Source organism: Asterias amurensis, chromosome 13, assembly GCF_032118995.1.
Source record: "Asterias amurensis chromosome 13, ASM3211899v1".
Lineage (NCBI taxonomy): Eukaryota > Metazoa > Echinodermata > Asteroidea > Forcipulatida > Asteriidae > Asterias > Asterias amurensis.
Genome location: NC_092660.1, coordinates 18,654,812 through 18,677,882, shown reverse-complemented (window position 1 = coordinate 18,677,882; position 23,071 = coordinate 18,654,812). Strand labels below are relative to the sequence as shown.

General features: G+C 40.4%; 1 protein-coding gene across 1 annotated transcript in view; it reads left to right on the top strand.

Annotated features, from left to right (window-relative positions):
* The window catches only part of LOC139946188 (HEAT repeat-containing protein 1-like), a 37,961-nt gene that overhangs the window by 4,297 nt on the left and 10,593 nt on the right, over window positions 1-23,071 (top strand). The window contains exons 6-33 of the mRNA XM_071943812.1: window positions 391-602; window positions 1,098-1,203; window positions 3,085-3,170; window positions 4,045-4,290; window positions 4,937-5,047; window positions 5,523-5,640; window positions 5,989-6,186; window positions 6,664-6,749; window positions 7,806-8,008; window positions 8,415-8,515; window positions 9,478-9,675; window positions 10,262-10,457; window positions 11,479-11,642; window positions 12,398-12,596; window positions 13,735-13,919; window positions 14,145-14,372; window positions 15,437-15,661; window positions 16,499-16,630; window positions 17,351-17,445; window positions 17,883-18,041; window positions 18,791-19,040; window positions 19,566-19,694; window positions 19,935-20,183; window positions 20,366-20,489; window positions 21,144-21,331; window positions 21,599-21,651; window positions 21,938-22,061; window positions 22,777-22,920. Coding sequence (XP_071799913.1) covers window positions 391-602; window positions 1,098-1,203; window positions 3,085-3,170; window positions 4,045-4,290; window positions 4,937-5,047; window positions 5,523-5,640; window positions 5,989-6,186; window positions 6,664-6,749; window positions 7,806-8,008; window positions 8,415-8,515; window positions 9,478-9,675; window positions 10,262-10,457; window positions 11,479-11,642; window positions 12,398-12,596; window positions 13,735-13,919; window positions 14,145-14,372; window positions 15,437-15,661; window positions 16,499-16,630; window positions 17,351-17,445; window positions 17,883-18,041; window positions 18,791-19,040; window positions 19,566-19,694; window positions 19,935-20,183; window positions 20,366-20,489; window positions 21,144-21,331; window positions 21,599-21,651; window positions 21,938-22,061; window positions 22,777-22,920 — 4,509 coding nt within the window. The remainder of the gene's footprint in view (window positions 1-390; window positions 603-1,097; window positions 1,204-3,084; window positions 3,171-4,044; window positions 4,291-4,936; window positions 5,048-5,522; window positions 5,641-5,988; window positions 6,187-6,663; window positions 6,750-7,805; window positions 8,009-8,414; window positions 8,516-9,477; window positions 9,676-10,261; window positions 10,458-11,478; window positions 11,643-12,397; window positions 12,597-13,734; window positions 13,920-14,144; window positions 14,373-15,436; window positions 15,662-16,498; window positions 16,631-17,350; window positions 17,446-17,882; window positions 18,042-18,790; window positions 19,041-19,565; window positions 19,695-19,934; window positions 20,184-20,365; window positions 20,490-21,143; window positions 21,332-21,598; window positions 21,652-21,937; window positions 22,062-22,776; window positions 22,921-23,071) is intronic.

Genomic DNA, 23,071 nt, shown 5'->3' with positions numbered 1-23,071 from the left:
TAATAACGATCCTATCAAGCTGAAGTAGTAGTCCCAACTGATTTTCTACCTTCTGCCAGGTAGTAGTTAAAAAGCAGGACAGTTCTTTTTAGAAGTGAGAAGCCTCCAGACAAAATCTTAAACAAATTTACTCAGCGGTAGTAGAATATATAGCAAGACAGTTCTCTAAAGTACAAAATCTACCTGGCAAGTAGATAAACACATGGTGTTACCGCAAACCAAATGTATATTTATACCTCACCATGCACTGCCTTCAAATCCCATAAATTTACTAGTCATAATAACACAAATTGAAAGTCTGGCTGAAGTGTAGTGCAAACTATTAAAATAAAAATCTGTTCAAAATTGATTTTCAATTTTAATTTTATTTATCACGCATTGTCCCAACAGGCCCACAAAAAAGCCTCCTCTGATCCTAGCGCTCGTGGTGATGCGTATTCAACAGACAGCGAAGCGCCCTCAAAGTTGGAAGATGCCCTCCTGCGAGTCGTTACCTGTTTCTACTGCTCGGCCATTGTTGGGACGATTGAGGTTGCCAAACCGATAACGGAGAAGCTGCTGTCCGACACTCTTCCATTTGTTTTGAAGGGTCTGAAATCAAGGTAAGTTCAAAGCTGAATCTGATTCTCTAAAACTCCTTCTCTTGGTTTTGCTTGAATTTGATGGATTTTAATGCTTTCTCCTTAGCGTTAAAGGATTTGGGTACTTTTTCAAAATGTCCACAGATTTACATTAAACTTACATAATGATAATGATAGTGGAAAGCTTCCCTTCAAATATTACTAACTAAGGTCATGAAGGTTGTGTAGTTTTTGAGAAATGAGTAAAACAAGTCACAAAATCATTTTGGTCTCATGTGTGTAGACAGAGACTCAATTTTCCTCAGACTAACTGGCAGATCGTTCCACATTTTGGCCCCAGAAAAGGCAAACCTGGAGTACAAGCTTTCTGTCTTTGCCATGGGAATTAAAATGATGCCACACTCCAAATGTATGGTTTGTGCATGTTTGTAGTGAGAGAGTTCTTAGTTCCTTCCTGAATCTTGATGAGACTGAGTATGATCTTTTGACTGTGATCCATTTTTCCCTGGTGCCCAGATTTGTTGATTACCAAGCTGCCAGCTACATGATAGTCTGCCAGCTGGCCATCAAGATCAAGATGAAACTGGACCTCGTTGACCCCATCATAAGATGCATCTGCAGGGTAAGGCCGCTTTGCTAGGGAAGCTGTCGAACCATTTCTCATTCAAACAGAATCATCCTGATTTTAAAGCCATTATACACTTTCGGTACAAAAAAAAAAACCGAAAGTTCACAGATTTACAAATAACTTACAGGGTTTACAGAAGGTAATGGTGAAAGACTTCTCTTGAAATATTATTCCATGAAATGCTTTACTTTTTGAGAAAACATTAAAACAATTATCAATTCCCGATAACGAGAATTACGGATTTATTTTAAACACATGTCATGACACGGCGAAACATGCGGAAACAAGGGTGGGTTTTCCCGTTATTTTCTCCCGACTCTGATGACCGATTGAGCCTAAATTTTTACAGGTTTTTTATTTTATATATAAGTTGTGATACACGAAGTGGGGGCCTTTGGACAATACTGTCTGCCAAAAGTGTTGAATGGCTTTAAAGTAGACATTTTCCCCTCACAAAACAAACAAATAAAATAAAACAAATTGAAACGACATTAACCGATGTGTGTTAGCACTGTATACTCAGTAGATTCTCGATCTCTGTGCCAAAAAATTACAGGCATATTAATACTCGGGTGGGATTTGAACCCACGACCGTTTCAATTCTAGAGCAGTGTCTTACCAACTAGACCACCGAGATTGCCCGGTAGCTAGAGGCAGTTCGAATCTTATATTTTAGCAGCGGGTACTGCATGAAACAGTCAGTTTTCTGAAAACGGGGAAAGTGACAATAGAGGACACAATTTGTGGTATGTCAGGGCCAGGCCATTAAGGACAGCCGGACTTGAGCACTGGTGTTTCTGGTTAGCAGAGTGTGGGTTCGAGTCCTGGGTTCGATTTCATAAACAGTTAGGTAGGACTAGTCCTAGGAGATATACAAATTGCATGGATTGTCCTAAGTTAGGACGAGTAACTGGTCCTAACTCGAGATAAGACTAGTCCTAACTCTTTGTGAAATCCACCCGAGGTTGTAATGTGACACTTGTGTCCTTGAGAAAAAGACTTCAGCATTATTGCATCATCCTTCAAATGGGATGTAAAATTGTGTCATGTTGTGTGATGCTTGTAAAGTAATCTGGTGCACTTACTGCAAAGAGAAGGGGTTCACCTCGGTGTTCCTGGTCTGATTAGCACCATATTGCATCGTAGCATTTTGTTAAAGGAACACGTTGCCTTGGATCGGACGAGTTGGTCAAAACAAAAGCGTTTGTAACCGTTTTGTATATAATGCATATGGTTGGAAAGATGTTTTAAAAGTAGAATACAATGATCCACACAAGTTTGCCTCGAAATTGCGTGGTTTTCCTTCTACTGTGAGAACTAACACGGTCGGCCATTTATGGGAGTCAAAATTTTGACCCCCATAAATGGCCGACGTGTTAGTCGACGAGGTAAAAGGAAAACCACGCAATTTCGAGGCATGTTTGTGTGGATCATTGTATTCTACTTTTACAACATCTTTCTACCCATATGCATTTTATAAAAAACGGTTACAAATGCTTTTCAAAGACCAACTCGATCGATCCAAGGCAACGTGTTCCTTTAACCATGACATGGTGCCATAAAGGAATTTGTCTCATACTTGAAAAGTATAGCCCCACATGCCTCGCAGAAAGAAACTACTGAGCGCTTTGATACGCACCTAGTGGTGTGATAACGCACTTTGTAAGAAACCATTATTATTATTATTTTTATTTCATGGAGAGTCATGACAGTTCCAGTCTCAATGCTAGCAAAAGTTCAATAAAAAAGCGGCACTATTTGCTACACGTCAGGTCGCCTTTTTGTTCTACATGGGAAAAGGTTTTCATAAGTTCAAAACCGTTTTTTGTTTTTAAGCACACCTGACTTCAAACATTTTGTACTCGTTTACTGCAGAATTTGAGTCACCCCCTGGCTGTGGAGGGACTCTCTTGTGTAGCTATCCTGTGCCACACGCAACCAGTTACGGAATTTCCTGAAGTGTAAGTTTAGGGGGTTTTTTTGTGTAAAGATTCCATAGAGCCCAATTTCTTTAAGCCTGTAAGCCTACAAATGTGCAAAGCACTGGCAAATCCTGCTTAACAGAAACTGGGTCCCAGCCAAAAGTCCATAAAGCTTGCAGTGCTGCAACTGGTGCCCCACTTAATTTTTGCTTAGCAAAGAAATTTGCTAAGACGAAACTGGACCCTGGTGTTTCATAACCAACAATCTCTTTGGGTTTATGTCTGATGCCACTTCGGCATCTCAAAGTATCAAACTGTTGTTGTCTTAAATGCACTGGACACTATTGGTAATTACTCAAAATAATTGTTAGCATAAAACTTACTTGGTAACAAGCAATGAAGAGCTGTTGATAGTACATGTATACAACATTGTCAGAAACAGCTCATTTTGAAGTAACTTAGTTTTTAAGAAAGAGGTAATTTCGCAGTCAAATTATTAACGGACTTCTGGCCTGAAACCTTTCATTAGCAACTGAAAACACAAAGTTTTGAGCAACAAGGGTGTTTTTCTTTCATTATTCTCTTGCAATTTCAATGACCAATTGAGTTGAAATTTTCACAGGTTTGTTATTTTATGCAAATGTACACTAAGTGAGAATACTGGTCTATGACAATAACCAAAAGGTGTCCAGGGGTCGATTTTACAAAGAGTTACCTAGGAGATATACAAACTGCATGGATAGTTCCAAGTTAGGAAGAGTAACTCAAGATAAAGCTAGTCTTAACTCTTTGTGAAATCCACTCCAGTGCCATAAAGGAAATTGGAGATGCACTGACCAAGTGGTTATTAACAGTGAATACAATTAGTAAGGTTATAGGTCATGACCTTTTGACCTTTGTGATTTGCCCACAGTGCCTTCCAGAAGCTGTGCACCTTCAGTAGTACCATCAGTGCAATGGAGGTGCTGTCCCAGGCACCGAACGCAACCCCTCTGTTGAGGCTGTTCCTCACACGCCTCCTCCATGCAGCGGTGTACAGTGTAGTAGTCGGGGACCAGACCGAAGGCCAGGAGGGGGAAGGAGAGATGTACTGGACTGTTCTGGAGGGGTTGCTGCAGCGGGTCAAACTTGATGTGGCGCTGACCAATGAAGTCGCTAAGTAAGAAGCTTTTTTTGTTTTTGAAGACAAAGATTGTTATTGACCTCTTGAATCAGCGACTACTTCTGCCATGTTCGCCATTTCAGAAATAAATTCAACGAAGAAAGTGTCAAACCTGTTCAGCACACATCAACTATTAACAACCATGCAACTCTTCCGTGGATCCACGTATTCCTGCGTTTTATAAAATAGAACTCCGCCATTACAAACAACTCTGCGTTAACAAAAACCATGCAGCTTGAAAAAGAGAATCTTGACTTGGTCAGTCTCTACAACTTTCTGCGGAGCATGGTTGTACCATTCCGCAGTTAAAGGAATACATTGCCTTGAGTCAAATTTTTGACTCCCATAAATGGCCGACTGTGTTAGTTTGCAAAGTAAAAGAAAAATCACGCAATTTTGAGGCGAATATGTGTGGATCATTGTATTCTACTATTAAATAATCTTTATAACCATATGCATTTTGTGACAAACTGTTACAAACGCTTTTCAAAGACCAATTCGTCCGATCCAAGGCAACGTGTTCCTTTAATTTTAGTCCATACCTCTTACACAGATCCCAGTGAAACACTTTTGCCAATTTGTCATGTCTTCTTTTGTACTTCCTCCGGAACGTCTTATACATTGTTATTATTGTTATGAACAGAATGCTTCTGCAAGAGTACGTCGGGGTCAGGAAAGAGCTGTGGAAGAAGACGGAGCTGGTACAAAACTTGAAGCAGAAAGCATCACCGATTGTTTCTGCCCTAGAGAAAAGGTGAGACTGCCTGACTTTATTTTTTGAATGGGATAAACTTGGGTAACAAAACTTCATTTGTCGCATGACTTGTGAGTGGGGGACCCTGAGTAAAGATTGATTGACTTGCACTCAGCCAGTTTCCGTGTAGTTTTACAGGGATTTGATTTCTCCGTTTTTAAACAAAATTCTGTTGGTTTTTTTTTTGCCTAATTTTTTTTAAATCTGAAATGAATGGAGTCTTGGCCGGTAATCTGGTTTTAGTAACCTTGGAGTTTTTTGCTTAAACAAAATTTTATGCTTAAGCAGCTCAATGAAATTGGGCCCGATGACTGTTGGCTATAGCCAGGAATCACACCCATGTTTTCGATGCAACCTTTAGAAGCAACAGCCAGTGGATCCCAAGGAGATCCGACTTTATAAACCCAAACTAAAAGTTTTTTGATAACATTTTTAAACCCAAACTACAAGTATTTTGATAACATTTTGTTTCCAGGTATCCAGAAGCAATGGATCTTGCTATTGGATCGTTCATGTCGCAAGATATCAGCAAAAAGGAGCAGAAGCTTATGCAAGAACTCATTTCTATGTCTGCCTCGGCCGCCAAACATAAGGTAGGCTTGAAGTTTTTATGAGGTCATTTAAGGGCATTGGACGCTGTTGGTAATTACTCAAAATAATTGCTAGTAAAAAAATATAATTGATAACGGTAATTGATAATCGTACTATAACAATACTAAGGAGAGCTGAAGTAACATATTTGTTTATAATCAAAGTAAATTTCTCACTCAATTATTAAAAGACTTCAGGCCTGAAGCCTTTTGAGGCATCTGAAAGCACACTAACTTGTGCAATTGTGTGCAACAAGGTTGTTTTTCCGTCATTTTTCTCCTGCAATAAATTGAAATGAAATGGTCACTCAGTAAAGGAGGGCAATGTTTTATTTCTGATCGTTTTCACAGGTTATCTCAGGAACGTCAACAACCCTGATTCTAAGCCTGAACCACGCCAGCCCCGACGTCAGGGTGCTCGGCATTCAGCATCTCAAGGAGCGAGTGGAGGCGGGTGACGTCTTGGAGGAGTTCTGCATCGAGTCGTTGATGCAGCGTCTCCATGACGACAAGATTGGCGTCATCAATCAGACACTTGGAATAGGCGAGGTGAGAATTTATTTTTTTCAAGTTTAAAATGTACCATGTCAGTTTTTTACCTTTGTGGTTTATTACTTGATTTCTGAAATAAAAAACTGCATCCTCTTAAGGTGATCCCCTGGCTGCCGCTTCCCAGGATGTATTGTAAGCTTGAGTGTGATCCTTGAAGTTAACAGTTGTATGGCTTCTGACTTGCACCCCAGAACAAAGATGTTGACAAAATACGGAGACCGCCAACGAAAGGCTAAATCAGCTGGTAGAGCGATAGCAAAATTATGCTTACCAAAATAAGGTTACCACTCAAAATACCATGTTACATTTACAATCAGCGACTGGTATCCTGCTTATTGTTGCTAAGCTGCAAATTTGTGCTAAGCAAAAATTTTCGCTTAAGCAGCTCTATGAAATTGGGTCTTGATAGCGAGCAAGTCTGATGAATTTGTGACTTTATATTTTAATATATTTTTTTTAACGTTTTATTTCTAGCCGCTGTGCAAGATTCTTCCGCAGGAGAAACTGTTTGATCGCCTCAAGGAAATTCTACTGAAGAGGAAGATGAAGTCACAGAAAGGGTAAACATTTCTACTTTCTACTTTCTTTGTGATACCTTCCTGAAAGTTCTAGCACTCTAATATTGGGTCCGTTCGTGTAGCTCCCCTGGGTCGGCTCGGTGTGTGGCCTGTTTTTTTTCCAGGACAAACGTGTGCAGATAGTTACCTACTTTCGTTCTGGAAAACAACACCGCCACACACCGGAGTTGACCCAGGGAAGCTAATCGAACGCACCCATGAAAAGGGTTTGGTACTTTGTGTACGACACAAAACACAAATGTCCACAGATTTACAGTCGTTAAACATGGTTTTAAGATAATGATGGTACTGTAGTTTTTGAGAAATTAGTAAAACAATTTCACAACAAAATAATTTTTGTCTCAGTGAGACAAAAATTATTTCAGCATATACAATGGAATCTCTTGACAACATTACTCTGGAAACAATGATGATAATAATTACCACAAATTCTCATTTAGGGTGCGTTCGTTTAGCTCCCGTGGGTCGACCCCGGGCTACCGTGGTACGTTCAAATAGCTTTGACGGGGCTCACCCAGGTCAGCCCCCAGTGCCCTGCTTGTGGAGTGGGTCACTTAGTGATGACCTGAGGTGCATGCTGCCGTCACCACGAGAGGGCGATTCTGATCGTTCGTTTAGCTCTTGTCAGAGGGGCTCACCCGAGTGAGCACTGCAGGGTAGACCCAGGGAAGCTATACAAATGCACCCATAGTGCATTTCAAAATAACCGTATCAATGCACATCCTTTTTCAAATGTTTCTCAGCTCCCTGAGGAGTATACAACCTGGACAACCGTTTATATCGCTCCAAAGGCTTTTTTCAATAACAGTGTCAACCTCTACCCTTACAGGTACCCATTTACCCCTGGGTGAAGAGAAGTTATTATAGTGAAGTATCTTGCTCAAGGACACAAGTGTCATGACCGGGATTCGAACCCACACTCTAGTGACTTAGCACCAGAACTTTAATTTGATGTTCTTAACCACTTGGCCATGACACTCTACCCTTGCATCTAACTGTAGTTTGTGCCTCTTACATGCATATATCTTATCTCCTAAGGATAAAAAATGTTCAGCTGTCTCTAAAACTGATGACCAACGGAGACTCATGGGATGAACATCGCAATCTTCTGATACCTCTCGTTGTGCCTTACATGTTCTCCCGTGGTGAAGAGATGGCTGACGCGGACAGCAAAATCATGAACATTATCAAGGATTCTACACTGTCGAAAGATTATCCCATCTTCAGGAACATTGGAAACAGTAAGGCTCATCTCTCTAGTTATATAATTGTGATTAGATTTTTGTAATTTTCTTCTTGTAAAAAAATACGTCAAAGGCGCTGTACATAAAAAGGCAAAACCACTAAACATTAGCTTTATACACATCAAACAAGGCAAAAACTTTAAAAAAAAAACCATGGATCATATTTGATAATTCCCCCCCCCCCAACAAAAAAATTCGGGAACAAATTTCAGTCTGAGCAACCGTACCCAAATAAAATGTTTCAGGCACACATAACATTGGGATTAATACTCACAATTTGGTTGTCTTGACTTTCAATGTCATTTAACAATTTTCAAGAACTGCCTGATTATAACGTAGGGTCCTCTTTGCTCCATCAAAGTCTAAGCAAAACTTTTTTTTCCCCCTTATTTTTTTTCTACAGCGTATAGGTTAAATGAGGAACCCTCAAAGCTTCCAGGCGCTCTAATTGAAATGATGGCATCCAACTTGGTCAACATGGAACAGAAGGAGCGACAGAAATTGGTGAGAAAATTTAGCGCTTGTAAAGGTTAAGTGAGTGAAGTTGGGAAGGTAATACATTATTCCCTACCAGCCAGGCTTCTAGTAGGTGATATCCATGCCTGCCTCCTTACAAACTGTGAAAGGGTAACCCTGTTTCAGTTGATTTGGGTCGATAACCCAAATAAGTTTTTGTAGCCCTCACCTTGAAAGAGTCATCTGGCCTTGTGATGTTAGGCGATTTCTTATCGAAAAAAAAAAAAAAAAATGGTTGCCATGTTTTTACTTCTTTCATGCAATAAAAGTGTGGAATAGAGAGTAACATTGTACATTATGACGATTGCCACTCTCCTTCCCAACTAGTGAAACGTGGCAGAAAATGAAGTCCACAGTAAACACGCTATGGGGTTTCCACCTACATGTAATACCAGCTGTACAAACTGAAGACACAAAGATAAATGAGGATGAGTATCGGTTTGTCGCAGCATATGGTGCTTGCATACAACCAGACCTTTGTCTTGAAACACAATTTGCTTAGTCCCCTTTCCAAGTAAAACTTGTTGTCATGTCCTTTTTATACGATCAACAATTTTTTTTTTTTCTAAGAGTTTTTTTTTACCCTTGCACCGATGTGTGTTAGCACTGTATATTCAGTACGTTCCTGAGTGCTGTAGAAAAAAAAGAACTGATTTATAAACTTGTTTTTACCCATACACCGATGTGTGTTAGCACTGTATACTCAGTACTATCCCAAGTGCTGTGAACAAAATATCACAGGCATATTACTTGGTGGGATTCGAACCCACGACCCTTGCAATTCTAGAGCAGTGTCTTACCAACTAGACTACCGAGGTTGCCCGGTAGATAGAGGCAGTTTGAATCCTATGTTTTGGCAGCGGGTGCCTGCTAACACACATCGGTGTATGGGTAATTAATATTCTTCATCCCCGATGCAAATTTTACATATATAAACTTGTCTTCAATAGATTGAGGTTCTGGTAGCCCATGTCCAACAGCCAAGCCCCTCCCAAGAAGCCTACAGGTTTGTCTTGGATGTCTTGCTGCTAAGGACTGCTCACCATCTGGGAGACCAAGCCGAGAAGATAGAAGTCGCTCTGACTCTTCTAAAAGTCTTGGAGAAAGACGTTGGGAAGATGCTGACGCCTGGTTTCTCCATCGTGGAGGTAAGGTTATGTAAAAGAAGGAATGAAACCGATGACAAAATGGATGTCGACATCTGTAGTTTTAATTGTTTGTAGTTGGAGGTGTCCACTGCAAATTTTTGGAATCAAGGTCGAATCAGTTTCACTTAATTTTGTTTTTGTTGTCATTGGATGTGATGTCATTTTCGTTGTCGCTTTGTTGTTGATGTTGTGGGTTGGGTTGTTGCTGTTTTTTTGTTTGTTTTTTTACGAAATTTTTCAGATTTGTAACCCTAAAGAATTGGAACAATTTTATTTCTGAAAGGGTGGGGGGGGGGCAGAATAAAAAGGAAAAAAGAGGGCGCTCTTTTATAGACAGTTGAAAAATTTACAAAAGTGGGCACTATTTACGTCAGGTCGCATTGCCAATACAGCAATATGCACATCTTGATTTTGCAAAAATTTATCTCACAGGAAAAGGCAAAACTGCTCTGTCTGTGTGTACATCTGGTCTACTTTAAGCAAGATAAACAGTTTTGGCAATTTAACATAAATTAAAAAAAAAAACCCAGGTTAAAAATTGTAGTGATAAAAGTCTGAACTAGAGTTCTTTAACGTTATTTTACAGCCGAAGATACCCCTTCCTGAAATGAGTGACCTGCCTGACGGGCTCAACGTCCATCTCGTCAGTCTACTGACGCAGAGGCTCAAGCCCAAACAAGATGGCGACGCTCCCACAATGCATCAGTCGCATCTGACGATCACACTCTGGTGTCTTGGTAACCTGGTTGTGGACGTCCGGATGCCGCAGTGCTTGAAAACCGGTGAGAACTGGACCTCATTTCGTTGAACCGCTCCAACCATTGTTCTATTTTCAGAAGAACCAATCTGAGCAGTGATTGACTCTCATAGAGTTATAAACAAGAAATAGAGTGCGCACTGGCCTATATACGTGACCCGGCATGCGGGCAGGCGGCTATTTTCTAAGTTGACAAAACAGGCATTGCTTACTGTGTGTTTGTGCGGCCATTTTTTTAGTTGAAAAAACAGCATTGCACTGCGTTCAATAAACACTAACTCCAACGTGTGTTTCATATTCAACGCGAGTACAGAATGACGCACTCATGTCTCCTTGCGGTCCCGTTCATTTGTGCAAGAAGCATCACCAGTGCGCCCTCTAGTTCTCAAATATAAAACTGTGTTGACTCTACACTGAACATGCTGAAACCTCTTAATCCTTGTAAATAGACCAACATCCCAAACACTCTTCAGTCTCCTGTCGATGACTAGAGCAGGCTTGTTGAAAAGCTGAGACCAATTTGGTTTTAGTGGGTGTCATTGCTGAGCCGTTAAGAGCATTGAATTTAAGTTCTGGTGGTTAAGTCATCAGGATGTGGGTTTATTATACTTGTATTCTTGAACAAGACGCTTTACCATAATTGCTTCTGTTCACACACGGGTATAAATGGGTACCTGTTAGGGTAGAGGTTGATATTGTGTATGAAAAAGCCTTTGGAGCGCCACAGCAACTTAGGGCTGTATACTCCCCAGGAAACTGAGAAAGATTACAGGAATGTTATTAGCCCAAAAGGACAAGTATTACTAACAGATTGATTGTTTTTAAGACTTTTTGCTCCAATTATTATAATTCAGTTTCTTATTTTCGAGTTTGTCCATACAATTACATGTATACCTGCTTAGTTTTTGACTAGTGTGTTATTTTGTTTAGCGCCCTTGAGCTGTTTTTGGTATTATTATTGATACGTTATTGTTGAATCTACTTTATACATGTTATAAGAACTAGTTATTACTATTATCTATAACATTTTTGTTCTTCGATTACAGAGACAAAGCTTTGGTCAGCCTCTCGACCCAAGTTTGACCCGACTAGCCAGTATTTGGCCTGGCTCTTGCGTCTGCTTGACGTGTTGACTGAGGCTGCGGTGGCCAAAGAGAAAAAGGTCAAACAAGTTCAAGAGTTCAAGGGAATTCTGTCAAAGGTCATAGAGGTAAGAACTCAAATAAAGACCTACACAAACTGTTATCAAATCGGTATTTACTCAAAATAATCGTCAGCATAAAAACTTATTTTTGGTAATTAGCGATGGAGAGCTCTTGATAGCATAAAACATTGCGAGAAACGGCTCCCTCTGAAGTATTATAGTTTTTGAGAATGAGGTAATTTCTCAATTAAATTATTAAAAGACTTCAGACCTGAAGCCTTTGATTAGGCATCTGAAAGCACACAAATTTGTGCAACAAGGGTGTTTTTTCTTTCATTACTCTCTTGTATTTTCAATGTCCAATAGAGTCAAACATTTTTCAAAGATTTAATATTTTATGCATATAATGTTTCTGGCCTTTGAAAATTACCAAAGGTGGTGCTTTTAAGGGGATGTGACTTTTTAATATTAAATATCTATAACATCAATGTCTATTGAGACCAATTTAAGAACTCACTCCACGATAGTGCAGTTAATAACGCTCCTATAAGCTAAAGTAGTTGTCCCAGCCGATTTTCTATTCCTTCCGCCCAGGTAGTAGTTAAAAAGCAGGACAGTTTTTTTCAGAACTGAGAAATCTCCTGAACGATCCGATAAATTTACTCAGCGGTAGTAGAATATAGAAAGACAGTTCTCTAAAGAACGAACTTTACCTGGCAAGTAGATACACACATGGTGTTACCGCAAACCTAATATATATTGATACCTCACCGTGCAATGCCTCAAATTATATAAACATCTATGTGTTTGGCGGCCCTCAGGAGCATCTGAACACCCCTGATATCCTGTGGAATTTCCTGTCCTTGGTGTGGAGTTCTTGTAGCCAGACTCCCAGTGAGCAACTCTACCCCGTGTCGGCGTTCTACCAAGCACGATGCCTCCACATTGCCTTGACCAGCGCCAAGGAACAATCCATGACCTCTGATGTTGCTGAGAGACTTCTGGGTCAAAGTTCAGAGGGTAAGGGTCAATCTAGGATCGGACTTCTTGAGGATCTCAAAGGGACACGGTTGAGTTGGTCTTTGTAAAGCGTTCGAAACCGTTTTGTTATGAAATGCATAATGTTTGTTATGAAATGCATATATGGTTAGATAGATAATTTAAAAGTAGAATATAATAATCCACACAAACATGCCTCGAAATTGCACGGTTTTCCTTTTACGTCCCGAACTAACACGGTCCGCCATTTTGTGAAGTCAAAATTTCGACTCCACAAAATGGCGGACAGTGTTACTTCGCAAAATAAAAGGAAAGCTGTGCATTTTCGAGGCATGTTTGTGTGGATTATTATATTCGACCGATCCATGCAGGGCCCTGTGTTCCTTTAAAGGAACACGTTGCCTTGGATCGGTCGAGTTGGTCTTTGAAAAGCGTTTGAAATCGTTTGTTATGAAATGCATATGGGTAGAAAGATGTTGTAAAAGTAGAATACAATGATCCACACAAACATGCCTCGAAATTGCGTGGTTTTCCTTTTACCTCGTCGACTAACACGCCGGCCATTTATGGGGGTCAAAATTTTGACTCCCATAAATGGCCGACGGTGTTAGTTCGCACAGTAGAAGGAAAACCAAGCAATTTTGAGGCAAACTTGTGTGGATCATTGTATTCTACTTTTAAAACATCTTTCCAACCATATGCATTGTATAAAAAACGGTTACAAACGCTTTTGTTTTGACCAACTCGTCCGATCCAAGGCAACGTGTTCCTTTAAAGGGTTTTGATACCTTTTGTAGAACAAGTTTTTGGCAAGACATGAATCCCTACTCACTGTGAATGAAGATGTTTGTAATATAATCTACCTGTATTAGTTTCAGCTTCAGTCATGTCATTAGTCGTCAATTTTTTGAGAAAAAGAAAATCACAGAGCATTGTTTTTCAGAAGAGTCGCTTAAACTCGCTGTACATGCTAACAAAAATTTCGTCTGACTGTTGTTGTTTTTTTTTGGAGGGGGGGGGGGTGGGGTTGGACATTTTTTCTTACGACATAACTTGTGCTTCTGGTTATCAGAAAAATATTTTTCAAAGGCACTAATTTTTTCTTATTTATATGTTGAACATTTTTTATTGCATTTTTGTGTATGTGTTTTATTTCCAGTGCTGCCCACTTTGCTAGTGGTCTTGTCCAGTGAGGTTCAGCCAATCAGAGTGGCTTCTGCGCGCTGTCTTCAGGCGTTGGCAACGAGCTTCAAGGACGAACCGTACATGCCTTATATCTGGCTCGGCCAGTATCTGGCGGAGAGGACAGACGAGCTAAGCGCGGACCCAACTTATGTAAAACAGGTAATAATTAAAATCATGACACGGCGAAACATGCAGAAACAAGGGTGGGTTTTCCAGTTATTTTCTCCCAACTCCGATGACCGATTGAGCCTAAATTTTCACAGGTTTGTTATTTTATATATAAGTTGTGGTACACAAAGTGTGGGCCTTTGGACATACTGTTTACCGAAAGTGTCCAATTCCTTTAATACGCATCCAAATGTATGTTACTTTGCGTTTTGTCAGGCATTGAAACTGTACTTTGCGCACATTGATGCGGGGACTACTGCTGAAGAAACGCAAAAGACTCCTTCCACGCCCAAGAAGAAGAAGAAAGCAGCAAAGCCTCCAGCGGACTCCGCCCATCCTAAGCCAGAATGTCTGAGATGGTTGTTGGAGTTTGTGAACGGAGACAACACCCCGAGATTCCTTCAGCGTGCTCTTCTGGAGATTATGTCTGAAGTCAAGAACAAGGTATGCTCAAATATGATGCTTACCAGAATAAGGTTACCAGCCGAAATGCCATCTCACATACAGTTTCTGTGGTTGGTATCCTGCTGTCGTTTTGCTTAGCAGACAATTTTTAAGTGTTATTGTCTGCTTATGCGGCTCTATGAAACTAGGCCCTGATCCCAGAAACATGTTTCATAAGGCTTGCGAGCTACATAGTGTGTACAGTGAGGCGATCTTGGTTTTATTATCAGAAATATATAATAGTTGACCCTTTGCACACACCTCCCACGCTGCGACTGTCCACGCTCATGCTCGCCATGTTGGTGGGGAATAGATTACCTGTAAACGCTGCGTCGCCTAAAGTGGCACTTCACTGGATAACGCACAGTGACATTACCCACCAGTATGGCGCATCCAAGATTATTCTGATGATGACGTCGGGTGAATTGGGTTAAATGCAGTGGACACTATTGGTAATTACTCAAAATAATTATTATAATAAAACCTTTCTCGATTACGAGTAATGGGGAGAGGTTGATGGTATAAAACATTGTTAGAAACAGCTCCTTCTGAAGTGACGTAGTTTTTGAGAAAGAAGTAATTTTCCACGAATTTGATTTTGAGACCTCAGATTTAGAATTTGAGGTCTCGAAATCAAGCATCTGAAAGCACACAACTTTGTGTGACAAGGGTGTTTTTTCTTTCTCTATTATCTCGCAACTTCGACGACCGATTGAACTCAAATTTTCACAGGTTTGTTATTTTATGTATATGTTGATATACACCAAGTGAGAAGACTGGTCTTTGACAATTACCAATAGTGTCCACTGTCTTTAATAGAAGGGAGAATAGCATGTCAAGACTTAAGGTTATGCACCTACTGTACATGTCCAAGCTTTACATTTACTGGCTGTACTGCTGCGGTCTGACACGCCAATGTGGTGATCAGGTGAAAACTTGTGGGCTTTAGAGCTGGTGATGGAATATTTGTCTGACATCAGGGTGTTTTGAGCTAAAGTGTTGTCATTAGTCCGGAGTGCTATTGCTGTTCCCCAAATAAATCTGAATTGATCCTTGTTTGATAGATTGTCCTGTCATCGCTACTGGGCATGCTCAATGACCTCCTGGGGAGGTCACAAGGTCAACTAAGTAGCGATGAGGTCATCATTGTAGAATTCATCATCCAGCAGTTCACCCCGGCAACAGCGGCTATCTTGAGTGACTATTTCGAAGCGTTGTCCTCGGCGTTGAGCATGGAGAAAAGCATGCAGACCGGGAAGAAGTCTCCACAGAAAATGGTTTTAAAACAGGTACAACAACTGCCTCTATGCTTACACATGACAACAAGATTGTATATATAGGAGCATGTTCGAGTGTGGACCTTTCATCAATTTGAAATTTGAACATGCAAGGTATCTTTTTCACTCAAAAAGATCTGGTCAATAGACCAGTCAAAAGAGTCAATGCAGTACATAAGATTAACGTATATGTTTCTGAAGTAAATTGTTAGCACATCATACTCCATACTCATTTTCTAGTATTTTCTTTCAAGTTCTCTACTGTAGTGGTCTTCTAACTCTTTCACCGACCATTTGCTAGCGACAGCTTTAAATCCCTTCAGAAATTTTCTTTTGGAAAACACACAGTAAAGATTGCCTGGCCACAGAGTTTTCAGGATGGCAGGGCTCGAGTTTGGGGGGAAAATCCACAAGACAGCAGGACTTGTAGGTCGGGGTCATTATTGGACAGGGATTTAATTTTTAAGAAGACCGGAATCAAAATTCAGAAGAGACTAGAATTAAAATGAGATCACGGTTTTTATCATCTAATCTGTTTCGTTGGAACAAAACACTTCACGAAGATTGATCTTTTCTGTTTTATGGGTGATACTCAGCAGGCTTGAGAGATATTTTTTGAGACTCAAACTCAACATTTGAATATCATTCTTTTGAGACAAAGATGTTGAAGTGAAACGAAACAAGACCACTGGACTTGGGCTGTCTTGAGTTTACTGGCCCGACATTGAAATCACTGGCCTCAGGCCGGCGATCCAATGTAAAATTCAAGCCCTGAAGGGTGGAGTGGACTCTTGTATTAAAGTGTCAAAAATAGTCTGTGAACTGTTATTTTTTCTTTCTTTCTTTCAGATTACGCCTTTATTCTTCCAAGAGATTCCAGCGTCCGATCTGAAGCAGGCGCTGTTCTCCAAGTTGATTGATCAGCAAGTTGAAACAAAAGAAGCTGCTGTCGCAGCAAGCATTGGGCGCACTCTGAGAAAAGTATGTATTACCCCCGGCAGATTATTCACTCAACTCACATGACGTGGTCAACAAATTTGGATTGCACCACTTTGGGATTGGGATGTGGATTCCCTGTTTGGGGGCGATTCAGAATAGTCAAGGTTTCAAAATATTTGTTGTTCTCAAAATTTGTGGGTGGGTTTGTCAAAGTGCTTTGCTCAAGGACACAAGTGTCATGACTGACCAGGCCAGGATTCCAACCCACATTCTGTAAATTACAGAACTGGAGTCCACCGCCCTAGACATCTTGCCAACGACTTAATGACTTAATAGACTTAAAGACACTGGACACTATTGTCAATGACCAGTCTTCTCACTTGGTGTATCTCAACATATGCATAAATTAACAAACATGTGAAAATTTGAGCTCAATTGGTCATCGAAGTTGCGAGATAATAATGAAAGAAAAACACCCTTGTTACACGAAGTAGCGTGCTTTCAGATACTAATAATAATAGTGGCCTCTTATAGAGCGCTCGAATTCTAAATCTGAGGTCTCGAAATCAAATTCGTGGAAATTTACTTCTTTCTTGAAAACTACGTTAGTTCAGAGGGAGCCGTTTCTCACAATGTTTTATACTATCAACAGCTCTCCATTACTTGTAACCAAGGAAGTATTTATGCTAAACATTTATTTTGAGTAATTACTTATATTGTGTCCACTGCCTTTAATTACCAAATAACTGGTTATTATTCCAGTTGCCTCTTGAAGCAGAGCAGATTGTGCTGGAGTTGGACAAGTTGCAAACTGTTGGTAAAGCCAAGAACCTCCGTCAAGCCAAGAAAGCACGAATGTAAGTCCCATCTAAAGACGTAGCTTTGGGCAAGCCTGGAATTACACGCAGGCCATAGCCTCCGTTGCCCCTGGTCCTGGCCTTGGTGCCCTTTCAAAAGTTTCCCATTGACTTTAAGATTTTCCAATGGAAGTGCCCTTCGCAAAATGAAAATGGCCTTGCAAAATTAAAATTCCAGGCCTGTTTTGTGTGTGGTTTTTGACTGCCATATTTAACTTTTACTCTCGACCTCTATTGTGTCACGGCCATCTAGTTTTCAAAATAAAGTTCTATTTATGTACCCGACAGCACGACATTTCGTCTCAGAATTACATCAATAGCGGGTAGAGGTGTGCAGTAGCTACCGCAAACCTCACCTACATGTATTCCTAATTGTAATACCACTATGCAAAGTTTCAATTCCTGCTTAACATTTATGTTTACTTGTCAATACGCAGGACTAAAGAGCCATCGGTGGACGATGAGAAGTCCTCCGATGCTGAGACACGCCGATGGCAACGAGTCACTCACATCGTTGAGCTGCTTCAGCAGCAGAAGCTCAAGAAGATTAAGGGCGTGGCTCAGCTTGTCCCAGCGCTCTTCACTCTTCTCTCACGGTGAGTTATTGAACTCTTTGTATTCCCTAACACATACTATAACAATAATAGAACCCTTGCGAATCGCACAACGCTGCGCACATTTTTACGCACCAGAAGAAGATTAAGGGCGTGGCTCAGCTTGTCCCAGCGCTCTTCACTCTTCTCTCTCGGTGAGTTATTGAACTCTTTGTATTCCCTAACACATACTATAACAATAATAGAACCCTTGCGAATCGCACAACGCTGCGCACATTTTTACGCACCAGAAGAAGATTAAGGGCGTGGCTCAGCTTGTCCCAGCGCTCTTCACTCTTCTCTCACGGTGAGTTATTGAACTCTTTGTATTCCCTAACACATACTATAACAGTAATCCGTGTTGGATGCTCCACGAATATTGACACACAAAAGCATAACAGTTCAGACACGGAAAAAAAATAAGTCACCAAAATAATTTTGGTCTCAGGAGACAGAAATTAATTGTCCTCAGTTCTCAAAAAAACTACAGCACCTCAGCAAGTAATATTATTGACTAAAACAAGTACCCAAACTCTTTAAGCACAAAACAGCTTAGCATAACAACACTGTGCTTACCAGAATAAGGTTACCAGCCAAACTATCATGTCATATGTACAATTTTGGACTGGTATCCAACTCATTTCTGCCAAGCAAAATTTAGTAGTAATTTCTGCTTAAGCCATGTAAGCAGCTTTTTGAACTTGGGCCCAGGGCTTCAACTCTCCGCCTTTTGTTTCATAACCTACCCACAGGTGCCTGGAGCTTGACCAAGCTGCCCTAGAGAACTCAATGGAGTACCTGAAGCAGTTGATTCTGACCACCTTGCTAAACATCTGCAACCAACTCACCCCGGACAGTAAGACCCCCGCCGCTGCCGACAGCGCACTGAGTCAGGCGCAGTTTAGCGTAGAGGTGGTCGTTCAGTGTATTAGGACGACGGATAACCCACAGACGCATCGCCATGCGTTGATGCTGCTGGCTGCTGCAGCCGGTTTGTTCCCAGTAAGTATTTGACCTTGTTGCCAGGCACGATTATGCCTTCGAAATTGCTTGGTTTTGTTACAAAATTTGATTTTTTTTTTTTTTTTTTTTTTCAATATTGTGGGTTGGTGGTTCAAAAGAAATATCTGAAAAACTGCACTGTTGTCTGCTCAAGCCAAGAAAAGCCATTAAAAACTACTGACTTTTGATAATAAAAAAATGGTTCAATTGAGGCCTAATGTCTTTCAATATTTGAGTAAGAAATTACCTTTCTAAAAAAACTTACACGGTCGGCCATTTGGTTGAGTAAAAAAATTTGACTCCACAAATTGGCGTGTAGTGTTAGTTCTTGATGTACATGTACGAGGACAACTGCAATTTTGAGGCATATTCATGAGGATAGTTATGTTCTACTTTTAAAACCATATGCATTTCATAACAAATGGTTTCAAAAACTTTTGGGGAAAAAATCACAGGTGTCTATACTCGGTTGAGAGATTATCTGTATGATTTGATTGATAACATCTTTGATTTGATTTGATTCAGGAGCATGTATTGCATAACATCATGGCCATCTTCACCTTCATGGGCGCCAACATGCTGCACCAAGACGATAGTTACAGCTTCCAGGTCATCATGCGGACCGTCGAGACCGTCATTCCAGCCCTTATCAAGGTCAGTTAGTTTTAATAGATGTTTCTTTAGAATATATATTTGGTTTTCAACTTTAACGGATGTGTATATAAAGGCACTGGACCCCTCTGGTGATTGTCAAAGACCAGTATTCTCACTTAGTGTATCCCAACAGATTCATAAAATAACAAGCCTGTGAAAACTTGGGAGGATATAACATTGTTCTTATTGTAAGTTTCTTATCTTCATGAATTGAGTAGTGTTTCCGCTTTTGTCACCTAGGCCAGCGAACAACAAACAGTCACCACTGACTTCAAAGGTGGTGTTGAAGAGGTCGTCGTCATGGTGATGCGAGTCTTTGTGGACGCCTACCCGCACATCCCGGAGCACCGGCGTCTGCCGCTGTTCGGCCAGCTTATGAAGACAGTTGGTGAGGAGAAGTATCTATCTAAGATGCTGGCCCTGCTGATCGGCGGGTACGTCACTAAAGGCGCCGCAGCGATGCACCCGGGAGACGAAGTTGATGTTAAGGTAAGAGATAAATTATTTAGTTTTTTACATTTTTTTTTATGTTTCGAAAATAGTTTGCATTTTTAAGGTATGCTAGTAATAAACACTTGCAGGCGACTCAGACCTTGTTTGACACGTCCAACCAGCGAGTCTTTTTCATTTAAACGTAAATGCACAACTTTGTATTTTTTTTTTTTCAACAGGGACCAGGCCGCAGTATCGACTTTTGGCTGTCTCTAAGCCAGGAGTTTTCCCCCCATGTTCAGATTACCAGTTTGACAAGATTATTGGAGTATGTCTCAACGCTCACCGAAGACAAGAAGCTAGGTAAGCAACCTCGATACCATTGGTTAGCACGCAGTATCAATACCTCTTGTCGCTAACATCCGAAAGGAAAGCACTGAAAATCAACACTGATTGGCTAACTGAAAGTGACCGCTCTGCGCTTGCTTGTTAAAAACTTTCTAGCGATTGTAAGGCGTCTGTGAGACAAATAGTTCGCACATATTTCAATGCAATACATTTCAAATGAACTACTTTTATGTGGTCACCATAAATTGCCAGCATTAAGACGTATCACATGATTGCAAATGAATGAGAGGGGGATAGTTGCTCCGTGACGCTTTTGCTCATGTAGTCGAGTCTGTACTTACACGGAAGAAGAAGTCTTTAACGCATAACGGATCAACCACCTGACTTAATTAAAATTTCCATTATATTTTGATGTTTTAAAGTCACACTTCTAGGGGTTACGATCAAGCAATGCATTCTGGGAAAGATACAAATGGCACGGTGAGATTGTACACCAATGGGGTTAAGGTTGTTGGGCAGCTTTTTTGTTAGGGGGGGAGCAGCCCAATACATCAACATTACCCATGACCTCTACACATGATCCACTCATTACCTTCTGTATAGCCCTGTGTGACACTATTTCTTGAAACACAGCGACATGACAAATATTTGTTCACTCTACTTTTTCAGGTCAAAAATCTACTACAATGGCCACTAGACGTGCCGGCACCAAACCAAAGCAGCTCAAGGAACAGACCAATCAGGAGCCAACGTTCGATGCGGATCCTCACATTCGAGCCCGTCAGATGAGGCAGTTCCGTTTCACCGCTGTCTGTTTCATGCCTCACGTGGTCTCCAGTAGCGACTTCATCCAAAAGGTACGACGTGCTGCAATAGGTTGACATTGGTTTACCCATTCTAAAACGCTTGAGTCAAGTAAGCCAAATGATTGTCAAGTAGGATTTGAAACTTTGTATGGTGGGAATACAATATGGACAAATTTGCGGTAACACCATGTAATGATTATCTCCCAATGAGTTGGGGTTGGTTATGAAAACCAAATGATTGCCAACAATTTTTTTCCTGCAGGAACTTGCTTCCAAGCTTTTGTCCAACTGATTGTGTCTAATAATTGTCTCTTTCAGGTTGCGGACGTTTCCCAAAATGACTCGGACAAATTGAAGAAACTGCTGCAAAGGTGAGGTTTCCAGAGACCAGAACTCTTTGAAGGGATTCTGTTGCCACATTCCAATATTAATGTATAACCAAGTGATTTTCCTGTGGATTTTTTTCCACAGAACTCAGAAAATATACAGTGATTTTAAAATACCTATTGTTGTTAGGGTAAAAACCAAGTTATATTCTTTATCCCAGATGCAAACAAAAAATGTAAAAAAATATTTACATCCTATAGCAAATCATAATTACGATGAAATTGACATGCATTGTTGATTTTTTAACTGTGAAGTTTTTTTTTCTTTCAGATTATTAGAGGTTTTGTTAGGGTACATCACCCAAGTAGCACAGAGCGTTCATAAGAACGCTGGCAAAGACACGGCGAAATTCTGGAGGGCGCTGTTGCATCGCTCTTATGACGCACTGGATAAGGTAAATGACCAGAAAACAATAAGTTCATACATTGTAATTGATTTTTGTAACAGTTTGAAAATCTGGATAATCCACTTCATGTTGGATGATGGTGTTTACAAAACCTTTTGTAAAGTCGGATAACCAAAAAGCGCAAATAATTACTATCTAAAGGCAATCCAGAAAATACCAAAGGCACAAAAGGTTACAAGAACAAAAACGTCACCAAAATTCTGAAAATAGCACATCTAATACCATATCAAATATAAATACATATAAAATCAATAGAAAATTCATTAAAATTCCAAAAAAGTGCCTGGCAGCAATAAAAAAAAAATGGATGAACCAGAAAAGACCCCACACCCTCACTCCTTTCAAAAAGGTAGGATGCCAACCATTTTTCCTTTAATTATTCCTTTTACCTTTATACTTTTTATAACGCACATACCGCACGTACCAAACAAGGTACTCAAGGCGCTGAGTATAAACAAACTTTTAGAAAGATAGGTTATTGCAGTGATTGATTATGAGACCCAATTATGCAGCACCTTATAAGGGTTTACAAGGTGCTACGGTCCATACAGCAGCCACAGCCAGAACACCGGGCAAACCCCTTCTCTTTTCGATAAGTGCACTGGGTTCTTGTAGCATCTTAGAAAGGTTTACAAGGTGCTACGTGCTACATGTACATTAACAATGTATTACATGTTTTTTTATATTTTTAATCGATATGCAGGTTAACGCATTATTGCCGGCGAAGATTTTCATTGACGTCATCGCCCATCTCCTTGGCAACAAGCTCCCAACGATAAGACGTAAAGCCATGGAGCTACTGAACAACAAACTCCTTCATTCTAAAGACTACTTTAATGAAAAACAGGTTGGTATACATTGACAAATAGATTCGGAAGTATACTTTACCTAAAGGCACCGGACACGTTTGGTAATTGTCAAAGACCAGTTTTCTCACTTGGTGAATCCCAACATATGCAGAAAATAACAAACCTGCGAAAGTTTGGGCTCAATTGGTC